The sequence below is a fragment of the Folsomia candida genome, unplaced genomic scaffold (assembly GCF_002217175.1).
Source record: "Folsomia candida strain VU population unplaced genomic scaffold, ASM221717v1 Fcan01_Sc001, whole genome shotgun sequence".
NCBI lineage: Eukaryota > Metazoa > Arthropoda > Collembola > Entomobryomorpha > Isotomidae > Folsomia > Folsomia candida.
Genome location: NW_019091193.1, coordinates 18416995 through 18436730, shown reverse-complemented (window position 1 = coordinate 18436730; position 19736 = coordinate 18416995). Strand labels below are relative to the sequence as shown.

The following is a 19736-nucleotide window of genomic DNA, read 5'->3' as shown; positions in this document are numbered from 1 at the left end:
TCATTGTATCAGAAAGCAGAGGCCGACGTCACCTTAATTAGCAATGCACGACGAGGATGAATATTCTTTGATATTTGTGATATGTGTCAACATTGATGACTGTCCAAACTACTCGAGGAAGGAAAGGAGTGGGAGAAAGTGAGAGCAGAAATAACACCATTGGTAAATGTTCCCGGAAAGGTCTCATCCTATCACCAACCATCACATCACCTAATATGAACTCTACTCGACTCGGTTGGTTGGTTGGTTGGTGGTGGTTCTGGTAATGCCCGCTTTCTTCTCCAACCACAAGAGCACATTGCATTGGTGGGAGAGGATGATGATGATGATGAGGGGGTGCTGAGGGTATGAAGATATATCTTTCGTGCCCTAACCCTGCTGGGAAGCCAAAGCCCCAAAGACTACTCTTTCCAGCAGAAGCAGGAGTCACTTAGCAAACCATTTGCGCTACCAACCTGTGCAAATCATGCATCGTAATAAATACATACATACACAAAATTATTGCAATTGAGTACTTTACTTCAGATTGTTAGACCAATTGTTTGCATAAAATTTTACACGGAATTTAGAAAGAATGATGTTAAATCACGGAATGAGATATACGAAATTTCATCAAAATTTTGATTCGTTCAACAACATATGAAAACTATAAAATTGACAGTTATAAAGGAGGATTATTGACCACCGCGGAGACGAAGGACCAGATGGAGTGTAGATTCTTTTTGAATGTTGTAGTCGGACAAGGTTCGTCCGTCCTAAAAAAATGAACATTACAATTGACATCCAAAATTTTAAAATGACAATTATAAGATTATCACAAAAGCAAACTCACCTCAAGTTGTTTCCCAGCAAAAATCAGTCGCTGCTGGTCTGGTGGAATCCCCTCCTTGTCCTGGATTTTCGCCTTGACATTTTCAATCGTGTCAGAAGGCTCAACTTCGAGCGTGATGGTCTTCCCCGTCAAAGTCTTTACAAAAATCTGCATGCCACCACGGAGACGAAGGACCAGATGGAGTGTTGACTCTTTTTGGATATTATAATCGGACAAGGTTCGCCCGTCCTAAAATAAAGAACATTAGAATGTTAAATTTGGCCTTAAAAATTTTCAATTGGCAATTATAACTTTTAATACAAAAAAACTCACCTCGAGTTGCTTTCCAGCAAAAATCAGTCGCTGCTGGTCTGGTGGGATCCCCTCCTTGTCCTGAATTTTGGCCTTGACGTTTTCGATTGTATCAGAGGGCTCGACTTCGAGGGTAATAGTCTTACCCGTGAGTGTCTTTACGAAGATTTGCATACCACCACGGAGACGAAGGACGAGATGGAGGGTGGATTCCTTTTGGATGTTGTAGTCGGACAATGTTCGTCCATCCTAAAAAAGAACATTTAAATATTAAATTTCTCCTTAAAAATTTTCAATTGGTAATTATAACTTTTAATACAAAAAAACTCACCTCGAGTTGCTTTCCAGCAAAAATCAGTCGCTGCTGGTCTGGGGGGATCCCCTCCTTGTCCTGGATTTTTGCCTTGACATTTTCGATTGTGTCGGAGGGCTCAACCTCAAGCGTAATGGTCTTCCCCGTGAGTGTTTTTACGAAGATCTGCATACCACCACGAAGACGAAGGACGAGATGGAGTGTGGATTCTTTTTGGATGTTGTAGTCGGACAATGTTCGTCCATCCTAAAAACCGAATATTTAAATATTAAATTTTGCCTTAAAAAAATTTTCGAGTGGCAATTATTACACAAGAACCTCACCTCGAGTTGTTTTCCAGCAAAAATCAGTCGCTGCTGGTCTGGTGGGATCCCCTCCTTGTCCTGGATTTTCGCCTTGACATTTTCAATGGTGTCAGAAGGCTCGACTTCGAGAGTAATGGTCTTCCCCGTGAGTGTCTTAACAAAAATCTGCATTCCTCCACGCAGACGAAGGACCAAATGGAGTGTCGACTCTTTTTGGATGTTATAATCGGACAAGGTTCGTCCGTCCTAACATAATAAGCATTTGAAACATTAAACATCTCTCCTTAAATTTTCAAATCGTAATTCATAACTTTGAGCACCACCAACTTACCTCGAGTTGTTTTCCTGCAAAAATCAGCCGTTGCTGGTCTGGTGGGATCCCCTCCTTGTCCTGGATTTTCGCCTTGACATTTTCGATTGTGTCGGAAGGCTCAACCTCGAGCGTGATGGTCTTCCCCGTGAGTGTCTTGACGAAGATCTGCATACCACCACGGAGTCGAAGGACTAGATGAAGGGTAGATTCCTTTTGGATATTGTAGTCGGACAATGTTCGCCCGTCCTGAAAAAAATAACATTTGAACATTAAATTTGGACTTGAAAATTATCAAGTGGCAATGGTAATTTTTATTTAAAAAAAACTCACCTCAAGTTGTTTTCCAGCAAAAATTAATCGCTGCTGGTCTGGTGGGATCCCCTCCTTGTCCTGAATTTTAGCCTTGACATTTTCGATAGTGTCGGAGGGCTCAACCTCGAGCGTGATGGTTTTCCCCGTGAGTGTCTTTACGAAGATCTGCATACCACCACGGAGACGAAGGACCAAATGGAGTGTGGATTCCTTTTGGATGTTGTAGTCGGACAATGTTCGTCCGTCCTAGGATAATAAGCATTTGAAACATTAAACATCTCTCCTTAAATTTTCAAATCGCAATTCATAATTTTGAGTAAAAAAACTCACCTCAAGTTGTTTTCCAGCAAAAATTAATCGCTGCTGGTCTGGTGGAATCCCCTCCTTGTCCTGGATTTTGGCCTTGACGTTTTCAATTGTGTCAGAAGGCTCAACTTCGAGCGTGATGGTCTTTCCCGTGAGTGTCTTTACGAAGATCTGCATACCACCACGGAGACGAAGGACGAGATGAAGGGTGGATTCCTTTTGGATGTTGTAGTCGGACAATGTCCGTCCATCCTAAAATAATGAATATTTGAATATTAAACTCCCTCGAAAATTTTCAAGTGGCAATTATAATTATTAATACAAAAAAAACTCACCTCAAGTTGTTTTCCAGCAAAAATCAGTCTCTGCTGGTCTGGTGGAATCCCCTCCTTGTCCTGGATTTTCGCCTTGACATTTTCAATCGTGTCAGAAGGCTCGACCTCGAGGGTAATGGTCTTCCCAGTGAGTGTCTTAACGAAAATCTGCATACTGAATTTGAGAAATTACTCGTTTTTTTGGAAATTATTGAGAGATCCTTTTTAATTGTGTGCGAACAATAGCAAGTAGAACGAACGACTGAGCTGAACTTTGAGTCAATGGCTGCTGTGGTGACTCTCTCTCGTCTTCTTCTCCTCGTCCCGCACTGCGCAGGTGCGGCTGGCCCACAAGTCTCTTCCCTCTAGCTCCCTTCTCCCACTGAGAATATGCGAAGGGAATTTTGGACCGACCTGCTGACGTCTACAAACTGACGAACAAAGAACTTGCCAGAACAAAGTGACGGTGGGTCGTCCACCAACTTTGAAAATTTTCACGCCTACATTAATTACTATGCAACCAGCATTATAAAAGTTCAAATAATTGGACAAGAAATTAAACACGTACTTTTTCGATACTGTGCTCCGCAATCAATTTTCTATCTGACGACGTAATGCATGAGGACAATGTGCAGAATGCTGATGCAAAATCGAACAACGTTTTGCGATTGGACTTCTGGTTGAGTCAGTTTATTGCACAGTTTTTCGTTGCATAAAACGACTGGGTGGATTGCATGATGATTTGGCAAATTCGACGTAGACTGTTTGTTCATGAAAACGATGGCAAATTTTGTATTTATATTTCTTATGTGAGCTTGTCGTTCTATTCTCATACAAACTCATTTCGTGCTCAGGAAGACATTCGCATTCGTTTGCATATATGGATAAATGGAAAAGTGCATAATAAAATTAGACTAATTTTTGGATCGGTTCAGTCTCTAACAGTTTTGAACTTTATCATCGAGTTGATTATTTACGAGTACGAATGGAATAAGTTTAATAACAATACAATTTACATTTTCGGCGATGAGAGCATAATAACCTTTCATGTTTTGTAGATTTGAGTTTCTCTGGCTTATTTTTCCCTTTGTGCTGTTGAACAAAATAGATGAGCCCTTATTTATTTGTAACGATTTGCATAGCTTGGTGACAAGGAAAGCCAAATACCAATGGTGACATTGGCAGACTTATGCTGTTTAACATATCTCGCTTTCAGACTTTTGATTTTGATATCTAGTAAATTCTAGTTAATCTAAAAATCCTAAGCAAAATTGCAGCGACGAACAAGACGAATTATAGGCTTATCGAACGGAAGCAAGCATAAAACACATCATCAGTGTCATGTGTGGATGAATGTGTCCGATAGCAAGAAGAGTACAGTTTGGCTTGCAATCGTCAATAGTGCTATGCCATGCCAAGTTTATCTTCGTTGAACTGACTTTTCTACGAACAACATGTACGCAGTAGGTTGATAACATGACACGCATTATGTACGCCAAAAATTCATTCTGCAACGTATACACAACGTGTATACGTTGTTCGTAGAAAAGTCAGTTCAACGAAGATAAACTTGGCATGGCATAGCACTATTGACGATTGCAAGCCAAACTGTACTCTTCTTGCTATCGGACACATTCATCCACACATGACACTGATGATGTCATCAAGCCAATGCCATTACGTGGGGATTACTCGGGAAGTTTCCAGCATATGAAAACCAAATCAAATAGCATCAAACCGATTCAATTTGATTTTGCATAAAAATGAATAGCTTTATGAATAGTGTAGCCTGCAGCTCATTTGCATAAATATCACAATCCCTAAGTCGGGTTTTCATGCAAATGAACTGACATGTTAGTTTAATTTGAAGAAGAATATGTGAATTCTGAGGACATGCATGATATTTATTGTCAATGTAACACTAGCTTTTGGAATACTTATAATAACACTATTGACATTATATTAAATACATCTCCTCAGTCATTTATCAAGTCCTTGCCTTCTCATGCTAGTGCATTTGAGAGTATGTGAGATTCTGCAGAGTTCGTCTCAAATTCTCCCATTCACCGCAAAATCTTGTGAAAGTAAGAAACCGATAATTTTATGAAACCTTTGCTCCTGATTTAATCCAACCCACTTGGCGATAACTTTCGTTATAGTTAAAACCCAGTTGTTATTTAAATTATTTCATATTTGTTAAGATGGACGGACAGTAAGTGGGAGTAATTGACTTCAATTTCAAATTTAACAATTGCAGATTTAGGTCATCCTTATTCGATTGTTTTTGGATAATACCAAGTTGAAGAGATCTGTAACAGGTAATTTATGCCATGCATTCATGCCTTACTACTGAATTGAACTGAATATACTTTCGTTCGTGTTGTGTAATTTAATTAGTAATTATTGTGTTGGACTCTTGCATTTTTAATTGCAGTGCAGACTGACTGACATCTCCCAACACTATATGCCAGTGACAATACTACCAACACAAAATAGTTCGAAATGGATGTAAGTAAAATCCAAGATTGATTACGATATATTTCAAACTGGAATTTCCACGTTTTGACTAACCAAAATTGTATTATAACTTTATCACCTTAATCATCTCACCTCAATCTTAATCACCTCAATGCATTACTTACAGATGAAACATTTGTCTGGCCTTCCAACCCAGATTCGATGGCCTTCAGTACCCTCAAAATCTGGAACTGACAAGCTCCACTTGGCTGTTTTGATGGGTCGGCCAAGAAAAATTCGGAAATTGGTGTCTTCTGCCAATGTTCCAGTGGACAGTCGTAACCAGGATGGACTAACAGCCCTATTTGTAGCAGCAACGTTAGGGAAGAAGGATGTGGTTAACACACTCTTACGTCTTGGAGCGAATCCAAATGCCCGTTGTCGACCAGAAGGTTTCACCGCTCTTCATGGAGCTTGTTTCATTGGAAGTTTATATATTTTAAGAAGGCTTTTGATCGAGGGAGGAGATCTGCGATTATCTGATTCGAATCGACGGCGACCAGAGGACTGGATTGAGTTTCAACAGTGTGTATTTACACGAAAAACGACCAGGGACTTTATTGAACGAATACGGTTTTGCATTATGAAGAAAGATTTGAATGAAATGAAGACTGAGCTACATGACAAAGTCGAAAATCTTCGAGTCCCGGTCAGAAGTACAATATGGAAGATGATGAGAAGGATTGGCAAGATGCTAGATTTTGGGAGTGGTAGGAGCAGCAAAATTACAACAGAGCTACGTCACAGCAACCCTGTCTCCACAGGTTTTGGGAAGGTGTATTTTGGAACCGGAACAAAATGTGCCCAAGTCATTGGAATACCTTGTGTCACAGAAGCTTTGGATTTTAAATTGGACAGTAATCCAAAAGCACCATCATGGATCTGCGGAAAATTCAGTACATTCATCCCCATGTTTTGGAATCAACGAAAGACGGCTGTTACAAGCAAAGTTTTACGTCGAAAAAGCGTACAAGAAGCGGTTCCTGACATTCTCATTAGTGAGCTAGCCCTGTTGGTGAGACTGCAACACCCTCAAATTCTGATGATTTTAGCAATTTGTCAAGGTATGATACAATATTAATGTTGGTATTAAGTTTTTTTGAGTGATTGATATTTTTTAATCGTCGGAAAAAATTATGTAATTGATGCAATTCAATCAACTCAAACCATGCTATCCTGTCATGAATTATTGGATTCTTATTTGTTTGTTTTTATTTATTTATGAAGAAGAAAACTTTGATTCTTTATCCCTGATTTTTGAAAAAATTGCACTCGGGTCTTTGTATTTCTTCCTACATCAACAAAATCTTCGTATGAAATCCACATTTGCAACAGATATCGTAAGTTGGTTATCATCGATGCATGTGCATATTGTATAATGCCATATAAATTTGAAATCATGTATATAGTATGGAATTTTGTTTAGATAATTCAAATCTCTGAAGCACTGGATTATATTCACGGAAGTGGTTTTCTTCATTGTGGAATTTCTTCGCATGCCGTAATGCTTGTTGGTGACAATCATGCCAAACTGGGATGCTTAGAGTATGCCATGCCGGAAGAGAAAAACGCAGCGGAATCGTTCCTATCATCTCGACACCCATGGTTGGAAACAGACTCTCACTTGTCTGTTCTCCGACATTGGCTAGCACCCGAAGTCTTGATTGGAACTCATCCTCATTCGCAGGCCAGTGACGTCTACTCACTTTGTTCCGTCATGTGGGAGCTGGTTGTTGGAGATGTGCCATGGAAAGATCATGACTTGGCAAAATTGCGAATACTTTTAAAAGAAAGTCCGGGTTTACAACTTCAGCTGCGAAAAGATGTCATTCCCCCACTATGGCTGAGCGTGTTACAAGTTGGTTTGAAGCGAAAGCGAGAAGAAAGAGATTTGGACTTTAAAGAAGTCAGGTTCATGATGACCTTAGCCAAGGAACGAGCTTCTTGTGAAGGGTCAGCAGCAGGAACTAGTGGAACAGGGGAGAAGAAGAGTGTGAGTAGAGTTTCCTTGAGGTCTATGAATCCAAATATTGTATCACCCGATGGACAAGGAGATCGAATAAGTAGTAGACCAATTTTGGTTGAAACTATTAATGTGGATGAAGATGACGACGATCAAATTGACTCTATTGTACATTTCGGAAGCAGCAACAAGGGAGAACGTTCTAATACTTCCATTTGCAGATCATTTAAAACTGAAGCATTTTTGCAAGTTTGAGTATACATACACTTAAATGTCAAATTTTACCGGTATATTATATTGAATAATGCATTTTACTTAGTTACATGCAATTTTAGACGAGTACATACATAACTAACTATATAGTAGTATAGAGTACAAATATCTCTAGATGAGGAATTGAAATATCACAGACATTGTAAGAAAAATTATAACTAAAATAATTTAAATATAAATATTGATTCAACTATATTAAGCATGCATTTTGTTATGACGAAGAATTTCTAAGGAGGTCAAGTTCAATTGAAGTTTACATTCAGAACAATAATATCCACGTGCAAATGGTCTTGCTTTTACATCTTCTTCTTCTGCTGCTAATTCGGCATCCACATCTGTAATAATTCATCATATCATTCAATCATCAACCTTTTATTAACAAACAATAATTGGATCTATGGGATTTTTTTACTAACAAATGTATGTAATGATTTAATATGGCCATGTATTTATATGTGTATGTACCAAGTTGGTGTTTACGGGAGCATTCCAATTGATGAATCAAGAGCTCAAAGGGAAGTGACATCAAATTAGATTGGCAAATTGGGCACGTCCATTCCTGAGGATCAGGGATTTCACTGTGTAGACTACAATAACGAGAATATCAAGATAGTTATAAATTAGCAGCTTAGCTTAAAAGAGAAGTTGGCAATAATTTTAGCTCGATTACCATCCATAAGTCAAATAAGAAGTTAGTGAAAGTCCTCCTTTCTTTGCATTAGGTTGTATTTTCCAATTTGTCTCAAATGTTACATCGTGAGGAAATTCACAAGTAAACATTTGGTCGTACATATCCTTTTGATCAGCAGCCAATAACCGTCTCAACGTATAAAAAGTTTCAGTTCTTAGAAATGAAACAAGTTTACTTGCCAGTTCTCTTGACTTTTTCAAATCGGAACGTGATATTACATCCTCTGAATTAAAAGACAATATTCAACATTATATAAAATCATGTTTTTAATAGCAGTAATTTTCATACTTTCGGATAATCGTTGAGCAATGAGTTGTGTCCAAGAATCTCGTAAACGGGTTGAAGTAATGATCATGAGCCTTGCAACGCCTGGATCTACGAACAGTAAGTTCAAGTAATCGTTGTTTAGTTGTACAGTCAGCAAAGAAAACAAATAATAAAAATTGTAAATCTAGATTAATTCATTTAATAACTTGTAACTTACCACAACAAATAACTTCTAACCACGAGTCTATAACAAATCTATTGAAAGTAGAATCCACATCGATTGTATGAGCAAATAATAGCAATGTTTGTATTGCTGGCATCCGAACACAATTCATCAAGTAAGGCTTGTTTGTTTCCAGCAATGTTCTACAATGGAATAAAGGTTAATTTTTGGGTAAAAGTGTTGACCGTTGGATTACAAGATGCTCTATGGCTATTAATAGAAGATGTGAGGAAACTTACAAGTACACCAAGAGCTGATGTTTATTGCTGACACTTAGTTTAGAAATAAAATTTGGGACGACGATAATGTCACTATCAGTTAATTTTAGAACATCGCTTTGATTAGAGAAAACTCCAGTAGGATGGATCAAAGTAAACCCTTTGCCTCTCGTGTGAAACACTTGATCAGCATCGTTCTGAAAAAAATGCATCAACCGTTATAGTCTTGTTTCTTTATGTATAAAAGCTTTAAGTATGTATACATTGTAATGTACATATATGTATGTACATTATATTTGTAATAATAAACTATAAGAACCTTGTATTTGTTGAAGTCGTCGGCAATGGCTATTTGTGGATACAATCCACTACAAAGAATTAGCTTTAGCATTGAAATATCTTCATATCCGAATGGAGTGCTTTTATGCAAAAGGTCCTGTTTGGAAACAAATTTAACACATGAAAAAAACTATAAGATAATTGAATGATAAATCAAATTACCTTAACTTGATGTGCATCGTGGCGAAGACGAAATTCGACATCTCGAATATCCAGAGGACCATCATCAGCCTCAGCATCATCATCATCAATTGCATAATCACTATGTTCTAGCTTCAGAAATTTCTTTTTCCTTGGAGCACTCATGTGGAAATCTCTTTTGATCGATCGAAGTTGCTTTACTTCGCCATGTCGCATGGCCCTGTTTATTTATAAATAAGTATATTATTATATAAGTCAGTCTGTGCATATTAAAGTACCAATTCAATTTAAGGGTGCCGATGGATAATTCTAGTAATGACAAGGATATTTTAATTATCTAATCATTTATCAGCGAATAACAATTGTATGCATCATTCTATAACATACATAGTTTCACAAATATTTATCCAAAGGGAAAGTAATCAACCTCTTACAACTTGCCTGTCAGAACTGCTTAAGGGAAGAGACGTATCCTGATCTTTAATTAAGTTGGCATCCTACAAAATTATGTAATGTTTCGTTTAATATAGGAAATTACTCCAAACTATGTAAGTTAAGCTGCATTCATATTTTCATACCTTTAGCAATGACCTGAACTGCTGCCGTAATTTAGTCATTTCATAAAATCTTTGTTCCTCCAATCCTCTCTTTTTGCACCACGTTTTTGTGTTTCGACTGCTACCACAAGTCTTCTCTTCTAACCAGGCCCGATACGCATTCAGTAAAGTTAGAGGATCTCCATGATCCGATTCCAAAGATTTCCTCGCCGCAACAGCATCTGCAGCATCGATGAGGAAATTGTGTAAGCAAGAAATTATGCAAGGAGAATAGAGGATTAACAAAGCTGACCGTTATTGGTACAGGCATGGATAATAGGATAATAGTATGTCCATAATATAATTATTTTAGAAACCTTGATCTCGATGAGCCCAATTGGTATATGGACTCTGAACACTTAACGCAGCTGCAAGTGATAGGACGGCATCAACTTGTTCAAATATTGTTGCATTTATCAGCATCTTCCCAATTGAGATATCGACAGGGAGCTGCGATAGAGTTTTCCCTATTGGCGTTAGCTGCTCGTCTTCAGTCAAAGCTTCCTTCATTATTAAAGTGAACAATAATAATCAATAATGAGTTGTTAGTAAAAAGGCTTGGTAAAGTATTAGATAAACAACGTGTCTAACTTAACTGTTTATAATCTCATTTAATTATACAATGTGCATACCTGTTCTTTCAGACGTGTAATTGAACATTCCATGCTGTCCAAACTAGGAGGCTCAATAAATGGAAATTTTCTACAATCTGTAATCCCAATCGAAATCATCTGCAAAAGTAAGGAGTCGAGGGGCACACGCTGGATTTCAGGAGTGGAAAATGGCTGGAATTCATTGTATTCTGACTCTGAGTACAATCTGTAGCAAACACCAGGCCCTGTCCGACCAGAAAAAAACAAGTAGATTATCTATAAATTAACTTTTTTACGTATTAACCCTAAAATAAGCGCTCCAAGTTTTGGTGTTATTTGTAATTTTAAAATTTCAAATATACGATGTCTTATACTTGATTGTGGGAATACTACTCTACATTTATTTATTACCAGTCCGACCAGCTCGACCTTTCCGTTGTTCAGCACTAGCCTTGCTGATCCAAAACTCTTTCAGTCTTTGCATTTTACATGCTGCATCATAAGCCATTTCTTTCACTTTCCCAGAATCCTAAAAATATAAATTGTAGCAACAGTTTAGTTTATAATGTATATAAGTGAGGCAGGAGGAGTTTGAGCTCGAAACGTTTCAAATATTTGGTCGCAACGGAACCTTACCACAACGAAACGGATACCATCAATCGTAATTGATGTTTCTGCAATATTTGTGCATATGATGCATTTACGTACGCCTTCGGGAGGATAATCAAAAACCTAGACAATAATAGACATGAAGGATCATGGAATGACTCATATACATATAACGAACAGCTTGATTTTTATATTTAATGAAACTCAAACCTTGTCTTGATCTTCTATGGATAACATGCTATGAAGTGGTAAAATTATCCAGCGCTTTGTAACTTCAGCATATGTTTTAGCTGCTTCAACAACCAGCGATATTTCATTCATTCCACTTAAAAATATCAAAACATCTCCACGTTCATCCTCTATTGATAATTGCAAAAAATACAATATTAACAAATATCAATAAGAAAATAAAATGGTTTAAAAAATGAGTTGTTTTCGTACGTGGTACTTTGTCGTCAATCAATTGTAAAATGCGAACGTACGGCGTAGGATTTATTTTCCCATTCCTCGTGTTTATTTCCTCAACTGATACTGGACGATATTGCATTTTGATGGGATATAGTCTACCAGGTACCTACAAACAAACAAGTAATGTCAGATTATATATATTTGTCATGATGCACACAATATTCAAAGTGGAGATGAGTAATTACACATTTAATAATCAATAGTATAATAATCATGTACTTTGGTGTTTGAGGACATTTTACTTGATAAACAAATTTGTTACTGGAAAGTAATAAATAGTGATAAGAATACCTGAAGAATAGGTGCCAATCCTTGAAAGTACTCTTGAAATAGCTCGATATTTATTGTCGCGCTCATTAGAATCACTTTAACATCTTCTCTCTGGTAAACCAGACATTTTACAATCCCAAGCAGAAAATCGCCATGAAGATGTCTTTCGTGGACCTAGAACCGATGAGTTCAGAATTGAGGTGTTACGGATGTTAACAAAAGCCGTCGCAGTTTTCAAAATATATTACTTACCTCATCAAGTACTATAACATTATAGTTAGTCAGCATACTGTCAGTGCTCACCTAAATGAAATAAATGATAAGTAATAGCACCCTACATGTAAATAAATCAAGAAGGCGATAAATTATGTTAAAAGCTTTCCTACCTGACGTAGCAATAACCCTTCGGTCACAAAAATAATCTTTGTGTGTTGAGTTTTACTTTTCTCGAATCGAATTTGGTACCCCACTTCTGTTCCATACTCATTTAATGTTTCGTACGCAACCCGTTTACACAGGGAAATGCAAGCAATTCGTCTTGGTTGTGTACAAGCTATACAATGTAGGACAGAAATTTGATAATTATGCTAAAGTTGAAAGTAAAATACATAATACAGGAATAACATATTACCAATGTTGGTGTATCCAGCTTTTAACAAAAACTGTGGAACTTGTGTACTTTTTCCACACCCGGTGTCCCCAGCTAAAAACATTTGAATATTCAGCATTTAAATATCTATTTAGGATGATATCTATTGCATATTCATTCAATTTTCACATAATTTTATTTTTGTACTTGTCATAATAATTTAAAAAAATAACTTACCAATGATCAACACATTGTGTTTCTCTAAGGTGTTTACAATTTCTTCCCTGTAAAGAAAGTGAAACAAAATATTTTCTTTCTTCCACGCAAATCGAATAATCATCATAATATGACCGGTATAGATGGATTATCTTGGTTTACCGAAAACTGGCAATTGGCAAGGCCGCTTGTGCTTCTCTTAATTTGCGAAGTTTAGAAAATCTTTCTTTTTGCAGAAAGTCGAGAAAGTATAGTACCGTTTGCAAAAACTCTTTTAGAATAGATTCTGGAATACTTGCTCGGACGAAATCTTGTTCCTCTAAAACACGAACAAAACGTTATGTGTAATTGGTATGTGTGGTGTGTATTAATTATGTGTAGTTTAATTAAATACTGCTCCATAATATAATTTCCATATCAGGGTAATATTAATGAAACTTACCAGGATTTAGCTTATAAATGTAATCGCTAAGGTTCGTGTACTGCAAGGAAAATGGGACCGTATGTTTCTTGGAATATATTTTTGGAATTTCAATGTTTTTGTGACCAACGGGTATACTTTTTATGCAATCGTCCAGATCACCACCCAACGTGGACGAACCTTTCCCTCGAATCGCTTGAATTTTTTCATGAAACTTCCAAAAGTCGTCATACTGCACAGAACCTTTTCGAATAATGTCCGAGTCTCGAAAAAACATACGATCCAAAAGATATTTGAATTTCTTCAAGTCAAATGTTGCGTCTTCTGGAGGATGTTTCTCTTCCTTCTTTCGTCTACGTGGTGAATTTGACATTGGCGAGCGTTCTCTTCGTCTGTCACTACTGCCCCCACTCTGCTTCTCCTTCTCCCCTTTCCTCTCTTTGGACCGCGACCTAGATTTGGATCTTGCATCTCTTGACCGCTTCTTCTTATGCGATTTCTTGTTGTGTTTTTTGGAGGCACGTGGCCAATGATTGGATCCATCCCTGTAATCTGGTGGTGTACTCCGCCTTTCCATTTCCACACTCTATGAGATTATAAATATGAAAGAACTATAATTTGTATTTATACAATACGCGATAATATGAAGTTCAGTTGAGGTACTCAACTGGAGTTAAGTTCAAGTAATGCGAAACATAGTCTTTTCTTACATGTACTCCTCCCTCCAACAATTGCCAATTGAGTGACAAAGAGTGTTAAATGTAAACACGTAGTATACAAAAATGTCTTGCAAGTGACATGATAAGCACCGACAAACCGATCGTCAATTCATATCAGCTGTGTGTGTGCCGTGAACTGTGAAGAATGCATTTATTTACAGAACAGGAATACGATGGCATTGAGTTTACTCCCGCTGGTCCAGCGAGCTCGAGGAGACGACAAGAAATCGAAAGCCGCAAAACATTTCGTGTTGCCTTTTCAACTACAATTTAACTGGAAGCTTTGTAAATCTGGAAAATTGCATTGAAATTAGTGCTGTGACAGTTGAACTACGTGAACAGAACATAGCGTAAGTGGTTTTATTTTAATTCAAAAATAAAAGTAGAATTAAATAAAAGTAGTTTCATTTCATGTGCAATAAAATTTGTCCAAACTTCAAACGTACGATTAATTGGTGTAATTCTAATTCATAATTTATATTATTTCAGGTTTTTCCAGAATATCCCTCAAAACGACTCAGACGTACGAAAGAGGAAACCGTTGTGACATATTTTCTAAATATGTAAATATGTCACACAGATTCACAATTTAGAAAAAATACAAGAATTAAACATTTTTGGATAGTTCTTAATTTCCAAACAGGTTAGTTCAAAATTCAATAGCTGATAACTTGTAATATTCTTTGGAATAATATGTATATTGTAATATGCGATATTCAGTTTTTATAGAAAAAGCACAATGCGTCCTGCTGGTGGAACACTGGTAAGAATGAGATTGTGAAATAAACAATGCAATGAAATAATAATATATTTTACCTTTGATGAATAATGTATTTGCTTTCTAGCTGGAAATCCCTCTCCGAGATTCGGACGAGGTGATAGAAATTGATGTAACTCAGTTGCCAGACGCTAGCGAAATAATTGACATTTTGCGTCAAGAAAATGCTCCTCTGAATACGTGGTCCAGTTTTGCGCTAGAATATTACAGAGAAGGACGAGATGAAGAATTCTTGAAAATTATTGAAATCGGGAGAAAAGAGGCCAACACCAACTACAAAGACAGCGACAAGTCTTTAATGAAGATTCTTGATAGTCTTGCAGCATATTATGTTAAGAAGGCAAACAAAGAACGGACCAAGGACAAACGAAAAGATTACTTTAGCAAGGCTACAGTTCTCTACACTACCGCCGATAAGATCATCATGTATGATCAAAATCACTTGTTGGGTCGTGCTTTCTTTTGTCTTCTTGAAGGTGACTAACTTCAACTTGATATGGAAAATTATTGTTAGATTTTATCACTTATTAAGAAGTTCATTGAATCATGCCATTTTTGAATAGGTGACAAAATGGAGCAAGCTGATGCCCAATTTAATTTCGTACTTGGCCAGTCTCCATCCAGCATTCCAGCCCTTCTTGGAAAAGCATGCATCGCCTTCAACAAGAAGGACTTTAGAGGATCTCTTGCTTTCTACAAGAAAGCCCTTCGAACCAATCCCCAGTGTCCTGCAGACGTGCGCGTTGGAATTGGTCACTGTTTTATGAAGTTGGGCAACAAGGACAAGGCTGAATTAGCATATGAACGAGCAATTGAACTGAATCCAAAGTGTATAGGAGCCTTGGTAGGGATGGCAATTCACAACATGAACATTCGGGAAAAAGACTCGATCCGGCTTGGAGTTCAGCTTTTATCAAGAGCCTACAGCGTAGACCCCACAAATCCGATGGTTCTTAATCATCTCGCCGATCATTTTTTCTTCAAGCGGGACTTTCAGGTACATTGAAACATTAAATGTAATGTATCAAGATTTACATACATATATTACTGTTTGATGATTTCAGAAAGTTCAACATTTGGCTCTACATGCATTTCACAATACCGAGAATGAAGCGATGCGAGCTGAAAGTTGCTACCAACTAGCGAGGTCATTCCATATTCAGGGGGATTATGACCAAGCCTTCCAGTACTACTACCAATCAACCCAGTTTGCAGGATCAAACTTTGTTTTACCAAACTTTGGATTGGGACAGATGTACATTTCTAGGGGTGATAGCGAGAATGCGGCCCAATGTTTTGAAAAAGTTTTGAAAGTGGAACCAGAGAACTACGAGACAATGAAGATTTTAGGCTCTCTCTACGCTAACTCGAGCAGTCAGTCCAAAAGAGATATTGCTAAAGATTACCTGAAGAAAGTCACAACTAGGGAACCTGATGACGTCGAAGGTAAGGATCAAGATAATTAGAGGCATATAATATGTATATAATACTTATATATATAACGATAAGAATGTTCATATTTATTTGTAGCATGGATTGAATTGGCTCAAATTCTCGAACAAACTGATTTACTTGAAAGTCAAAAAAGCTACAACACTGCAATCAAACTGTTTCAGGAGAAAGTTAAGGTTTCTGTACCTCCGGAAATATATAGCAATTTGGGATCACTCAACTATAGGCTGGGTAATTACCAAGAAGCTCTAAAATGCTTTGAGAAAGCCTTACAACGATCACAAGCTGAAGGAGAGAAAGGAGATAGTCATTATTACAATTCTATTTCCGTTACTATTTCATACAACTTGGGTAAGTTCCAAGTTTTTCTACATTTAAATATGCATATATTTTCTAAAGTAATCAATTAAAGGATATGTATAGGTATTTTGCTTAAATTTCAGCTCGTGTTCACGAAGCAATGTGCAACTTTGGCGAGGCCGAAAAATTATACAAGGACATTTTAAAGGAACATCCGAATTACGTGGATTGTTATCTGAGACTGGGATGTATGTCCAGAGACAAGGGGCAAATCTACGATGCCTCAGGTAAATAATGCAAGGAAAAGAAAGTACCTCTCTCTAATTTAAAGAGTAACAAAGGTTTATGAAATAAGAAATAAGTTTAGGAATAATGTCTGTTTGTAAACACGATTTAAAATTCACGTCGCATACTATGTTTATGTTGTATGCTTCAGATTGGTTCAAAGAAGCCCTTCAACTGAGTAATGAGCACCCGGATGCATGGACCTTGATTGGAAATTTGCATCTAAGCAAGATGGAGTGGGGGCCTGGTCAGAAGAAGTTTGAGAGGATCTTGAAAAACTCGTCAACTCAGAATGATGCATATTCTTGCATCGCGCTGGGAAATGTGTGGTTACAAACCCTGTACACTCCAAGTCGGGACAAGAACAAAGAGGCTCGACACCAGGAACGAGCACTTGCAATCTACAAACAAGCGTTACGTAGTGATCCTAAAAATATTTGGGCAGCCAATGGAATTGGAAGTATCCTAGCCCATAAGGGATGTATTAACGAAGCTCGAGACATTTTTGCGCAAGTGAGAGAAGCTACAGCAGAATTCAGCGATGTTTGGCTGAATATTGCCCATGTCTATGTTGAGCAAAAGTTGTACGTCAGCGCTGTTCAAATGTATGAAAACTGTATGAAAAAGTTTTACAAGTATCATCACACCGAAATTCTCCAGTACCTTGCTCGAGCTTATTACAAGAACGGAAAACTGAAAGAAGCAAAGCTAGCTTTATTGAGGTCCAGACGAGTGTCTCCAAATGACACGATTTTGTTATATAATTTGGCCCTCGTTCTTCAAAAATTGGCTACTCAAATTCTCCGTGACGAAAAATCTGTTTTACAAATGGTGTTGTCAGCAGTTAATGAGCTAGGCCTGGCTCACAAATACTTTCAATACCTTTCAATGAATGGTGACAGGACCAAGTATGATTTAGGACAAGCCGCAGCTGAAGCTCAACAATGTCAAGATATTTTGTCGCAAGCTCAATATCATGTTGCAAGAGCAAGAAAGTTGGACGAAGAGGAAAAAATGCTCCGAAGAAAGCAAGAGGATGAGCGGGATGCTTTCAGATTTAAGCAAATGGAAGAGCTAAAGCGTAATGAGGAGCAAAAGGTCCAACAGAAAGAAGAGATGCTTCGTAAACGAGAAGAGTTTAAGGAAAAGTCCAAGAATGCCATGATGTTTATGGAACCTCCACCGGAAACGAAAGGATCCAAACGAGGACGGCGTCGAGAAGGCGATGGTGACATTATTTCGGATGGTTCCGGATCTGGTGGAGATAACAATGGCGAGTCTCGACCCAAAAAGAAGAGAGTAAAACGTGAGGGAGATCGTGAACGTGGACGAAGTCGTAAGGGTGGTACTGGAGAAAGGAAAGGTCGTAAGCCCAAGAAAATTGACAGAGATGATGGTCTTAGCGCTAAACAGAGAAGAAAAATTAAATCCAAAGCCACAATCTCTTCGTCTGATGACAGCGACTCTGAAAACGAGCGAAAGAACCGAAAAAATAGTCGCAGCCGAAGCCGTAGTGGCAGTGGATCAGATCAAGGAAAACGCAGCGGAAGCGAATCGTAAGCCTTAGCCTTTTTTACAGCCTTTTATAGCTCTTATGTTTCACTTTTAGGTGTTTTCAGTGTGAAATAGTTTTAGTGACTAATGGTATTAATATATTCATATATATTTTAGGGATGGTGGGAAGCACCAGAAGGGTGGAAGAAAACGTATTGCTTCGTCGTCAGAGTCTGATGGAGATGCTGGTGGTAAAAGTAAAGGCCGTTCAAGATCTCGTTCACAATCGCGATCTTCCAGATCTGGATCCAGGTCTCGAAGTGGTTCCCCTGCTTCGCGAAAATCTGGCTCAAGGAGTAGAAGCGGTTCTCGTGCGTCTAAGCACTCTGGTTCTCGGTCAAGAAGTGGCTCTCGTACATCCAAACATTCTGGTTCTCGGTCAAGAAGTGGCTCTCGTACATCCAAGCATTCTGGTTCTCGGTCTCGATCGGGAAGCCCTGCCAGAAGATCAAGGTCCGGGTCTAGAAGTCAAAGTGGTAGCCCTACTCGGTCTGCCAAATCGAAATCCCGTTCTAGATCCAGAAGTGGTAGTCGTGCTCACTCTAAATCACGGTCGCGTAGCAGGTCAGGTTCTCGTTCGCGAAGCGCAAGTCCAACAAGATCAAAAAGTGCGAGTCCTCGCCCTGGATCTGTAAAGTCTGGATCAAGATCACGAAGCCATAGCCCTGCTGCATCTGGTAGTGCTTCTGACTAAATAATTTTTTTTATCAATCTGTAAAAATGTATATTTCTACCGAGTGTAGTTGTATTATAGTACATACATAGGTTCCTAAATTTCTGTACCATAACTATAATTATATTTACCATAAACTAATGTTATTTAAGTGGAAACCATATTTTATTAACTATCTACTGTATATATATGTATGTAAATGTGGCGTACTCCTTATTTGATTCTTTGATAATTTAGTGCTTTAGTCAATTTCATAAAATCCTTAATATCTATTAACTTTTTTGAAAAATAAATCACAGTTTTATTAGTGTTAGAAAAGACTGTTTCGTATGGTTTTTTTTTATATAAATACGTATATGTATATACCTCTCTCTTAATAAGTGGTTCTGAGCGTATTTTCTTCTGGAAGACAATTTCAATAGCGTGCGTACATTGCTCTATAGACGACTCATTTCATCCTGTATTACATTACACTCCATCGCAAGCAAAGCAATAAGAGATGTACTGATGTACATACATATGCGCTTTTGCTGCCCTTTGCAATAATACTTTTCGGTTTAGTTGGCTGATGGGATTATCGCTCATTCAAAGCGAA

At 37.8% G+C, this 19736-nt stretch overlaps 4 protein-coding genes across 13 annotated transcripts; 2 read left to right on the top strand and 2 right to left on the bottom strand.

The window, feature by feature from the left end:
* Nucleotides 1-498: 498 nt before the first annotated feature.
* LOC110863592 (polyubiquitin-C) lies at nucleotides 499-3261 on the bottom strand. 7 transcript variants are annotated; one of them, XM_022112937.2, is made up of 9 exons: nucleotides 3008-3259; nucleotides 2697-2924; nucleotides 2385-2612; nucleotides 2073-2300; nucleotides 1760-1987; nucleotides 1455-1682; nucleotides 1145-1372; nucleotides 833-1060; nucleotides 499-755 (listed from the first exon to the last, which is right to left on the bottom strand). In XM_022112937.2, exons 1-9 carry the CDS (start codon nucleotides 3158-3160, stop codon nucleotides 675-677), a joined length of 1830 nt encoding a protein of 609 aa, XP_021968629.1. In that variant the 5' UTR covers nucleotides 3161-3259; the 3' UTR covers nucleotides 499-674. The 7 variants fall into 7 exon arrangements, with proteins under 7 accessions (XP_021968629.1, XP_035711199.1, XP_035711194.1 ...); XM_035855306.1 differs by lacking the exon at nucleotides 833-1060 and having other exon boundaries at nucleotides 3008-3261; XM_035855301.1 differs by lacking the exon at nucleotides 1145-1372 and having other exon boundaries at nucleotides 3008-3261.
* Nucleotides 3262-4839: 1578 nt separating this feature from the next.
* Nucleotides 4840-7934, top strand: LOC110851307 (inactive serine/threonine-protein kinase TEX14). 4 transcript variants are annotated; one of them, XM_035855274.1, is made up of 6 exons: nucleotides 4840-5070; nucleotides 5244-5304; nucleotides 5426-5494; nucleotides 5631-6567; nucleotides 6731-6843; nucleotides 6930-7934. In XM_035855274.1, exons 3-6 carry the CDS (start codon nucleotides 5489-5491, stop codon nucleotides 7719-7721), a joined length of 1848 nt encoding a protein of 615 aa, XP_035711167.1. In that variant the 5' UTR covers nucleotides 4840-5070; nucleotides 5244-5304; nucleotides 5426-5488; the 3' UTR covers nucleotides 7722-7934. The 4 variants fall into 4 exon arrangements, with proteins under 4 accessions (XP_035711167.1, XP_035711160.1, XP_021954726.1 ...); XM_022099034.2 differs by having other exon boundaries at nucleotides 4841-5070; nucleotides 5421-5494; XM_035855267.1 differs by having other exon boundaries at nucleotides 4840-5304.
* LOC110843572 (probable ATP-dependent RNA helicase DHX34) lies at nucleotides 7741-14246 on the bottom strand. The gene is made up of 24 exons (XM_035855243.1): nucleotides 14091-14246; nucleotides 13402-13966; nucleotides 13122-13278; nucleotides 12981-13027; nucleotides 12786-12857; nucleotides 12541-12707; nucleotides 12407-12457; nucleotides 12176-12328; nucleotides 11858-11990; nucleotides 11627-11775; nucleotides 11444-11539; nucleotides 11219-11336; nucleotides 10847-11052; nucleotides 10532-10718; nucleotides 10197-10396; nucleotides 10060-10115; nucleotides 9640-9838; nucleotides 9458-9574; nucleotides 9160-9335; nucleotides 8915-9063; nucleotides 8719-8805; nucleotides 8410-8653; nucleotides 8205-8326; nucleotides 7741-8074 (listed from the first exon to the last, which is right to left on the bottom strand). Exons 2-24 carry the CDS (start codon nucleotides 13955-13957, stop codon nucleotides 7935-7937), a joined length of 3582 nt encoding a protein of 1193 aa, XP_035711136.1. The 5' UTR covers nucleotides 13958-13966; nucleotides 14091-14246; the 3' UTR covers nucleotides 7741-7934.
* A 62-nt stretch (nucleotides 14247-14308) lies between these two features.
* On the top strand, nucleotides 14309-19459 carry LOC110853612 (RNA polymerase-associated protein CTR9 homolog). The gene is made up of 10 exons (XM_022101903.2): nucleotides 14309-14449; nucleotides 14589-14742; nucleotides 14820-14862; nucleotides 14945-15353; nucleotides 15441-15874; nucleotides 15942-16323; nucleotides 16408-16680; nucleotides 16773-16916; nucleotides 17066-18470; nucleotides 18586-19459. The coding sequence occupies exons 3-10, from the start codon at nucleotides 14839-14841 to the stop codon at nucleotides 19160-19162; spliced, it is 3648 nt and encodes a 1215-aa protein (XP_021957595.1). The 5' UTR covers nucleotides 14309-14449; nucleotides 14589-14742; nucleotides 14820-14838; the 3' UTR covers nucleotides 19163-19459.
* Nucleotides 19460-19736: the final 277 nt, after the last annotated feature.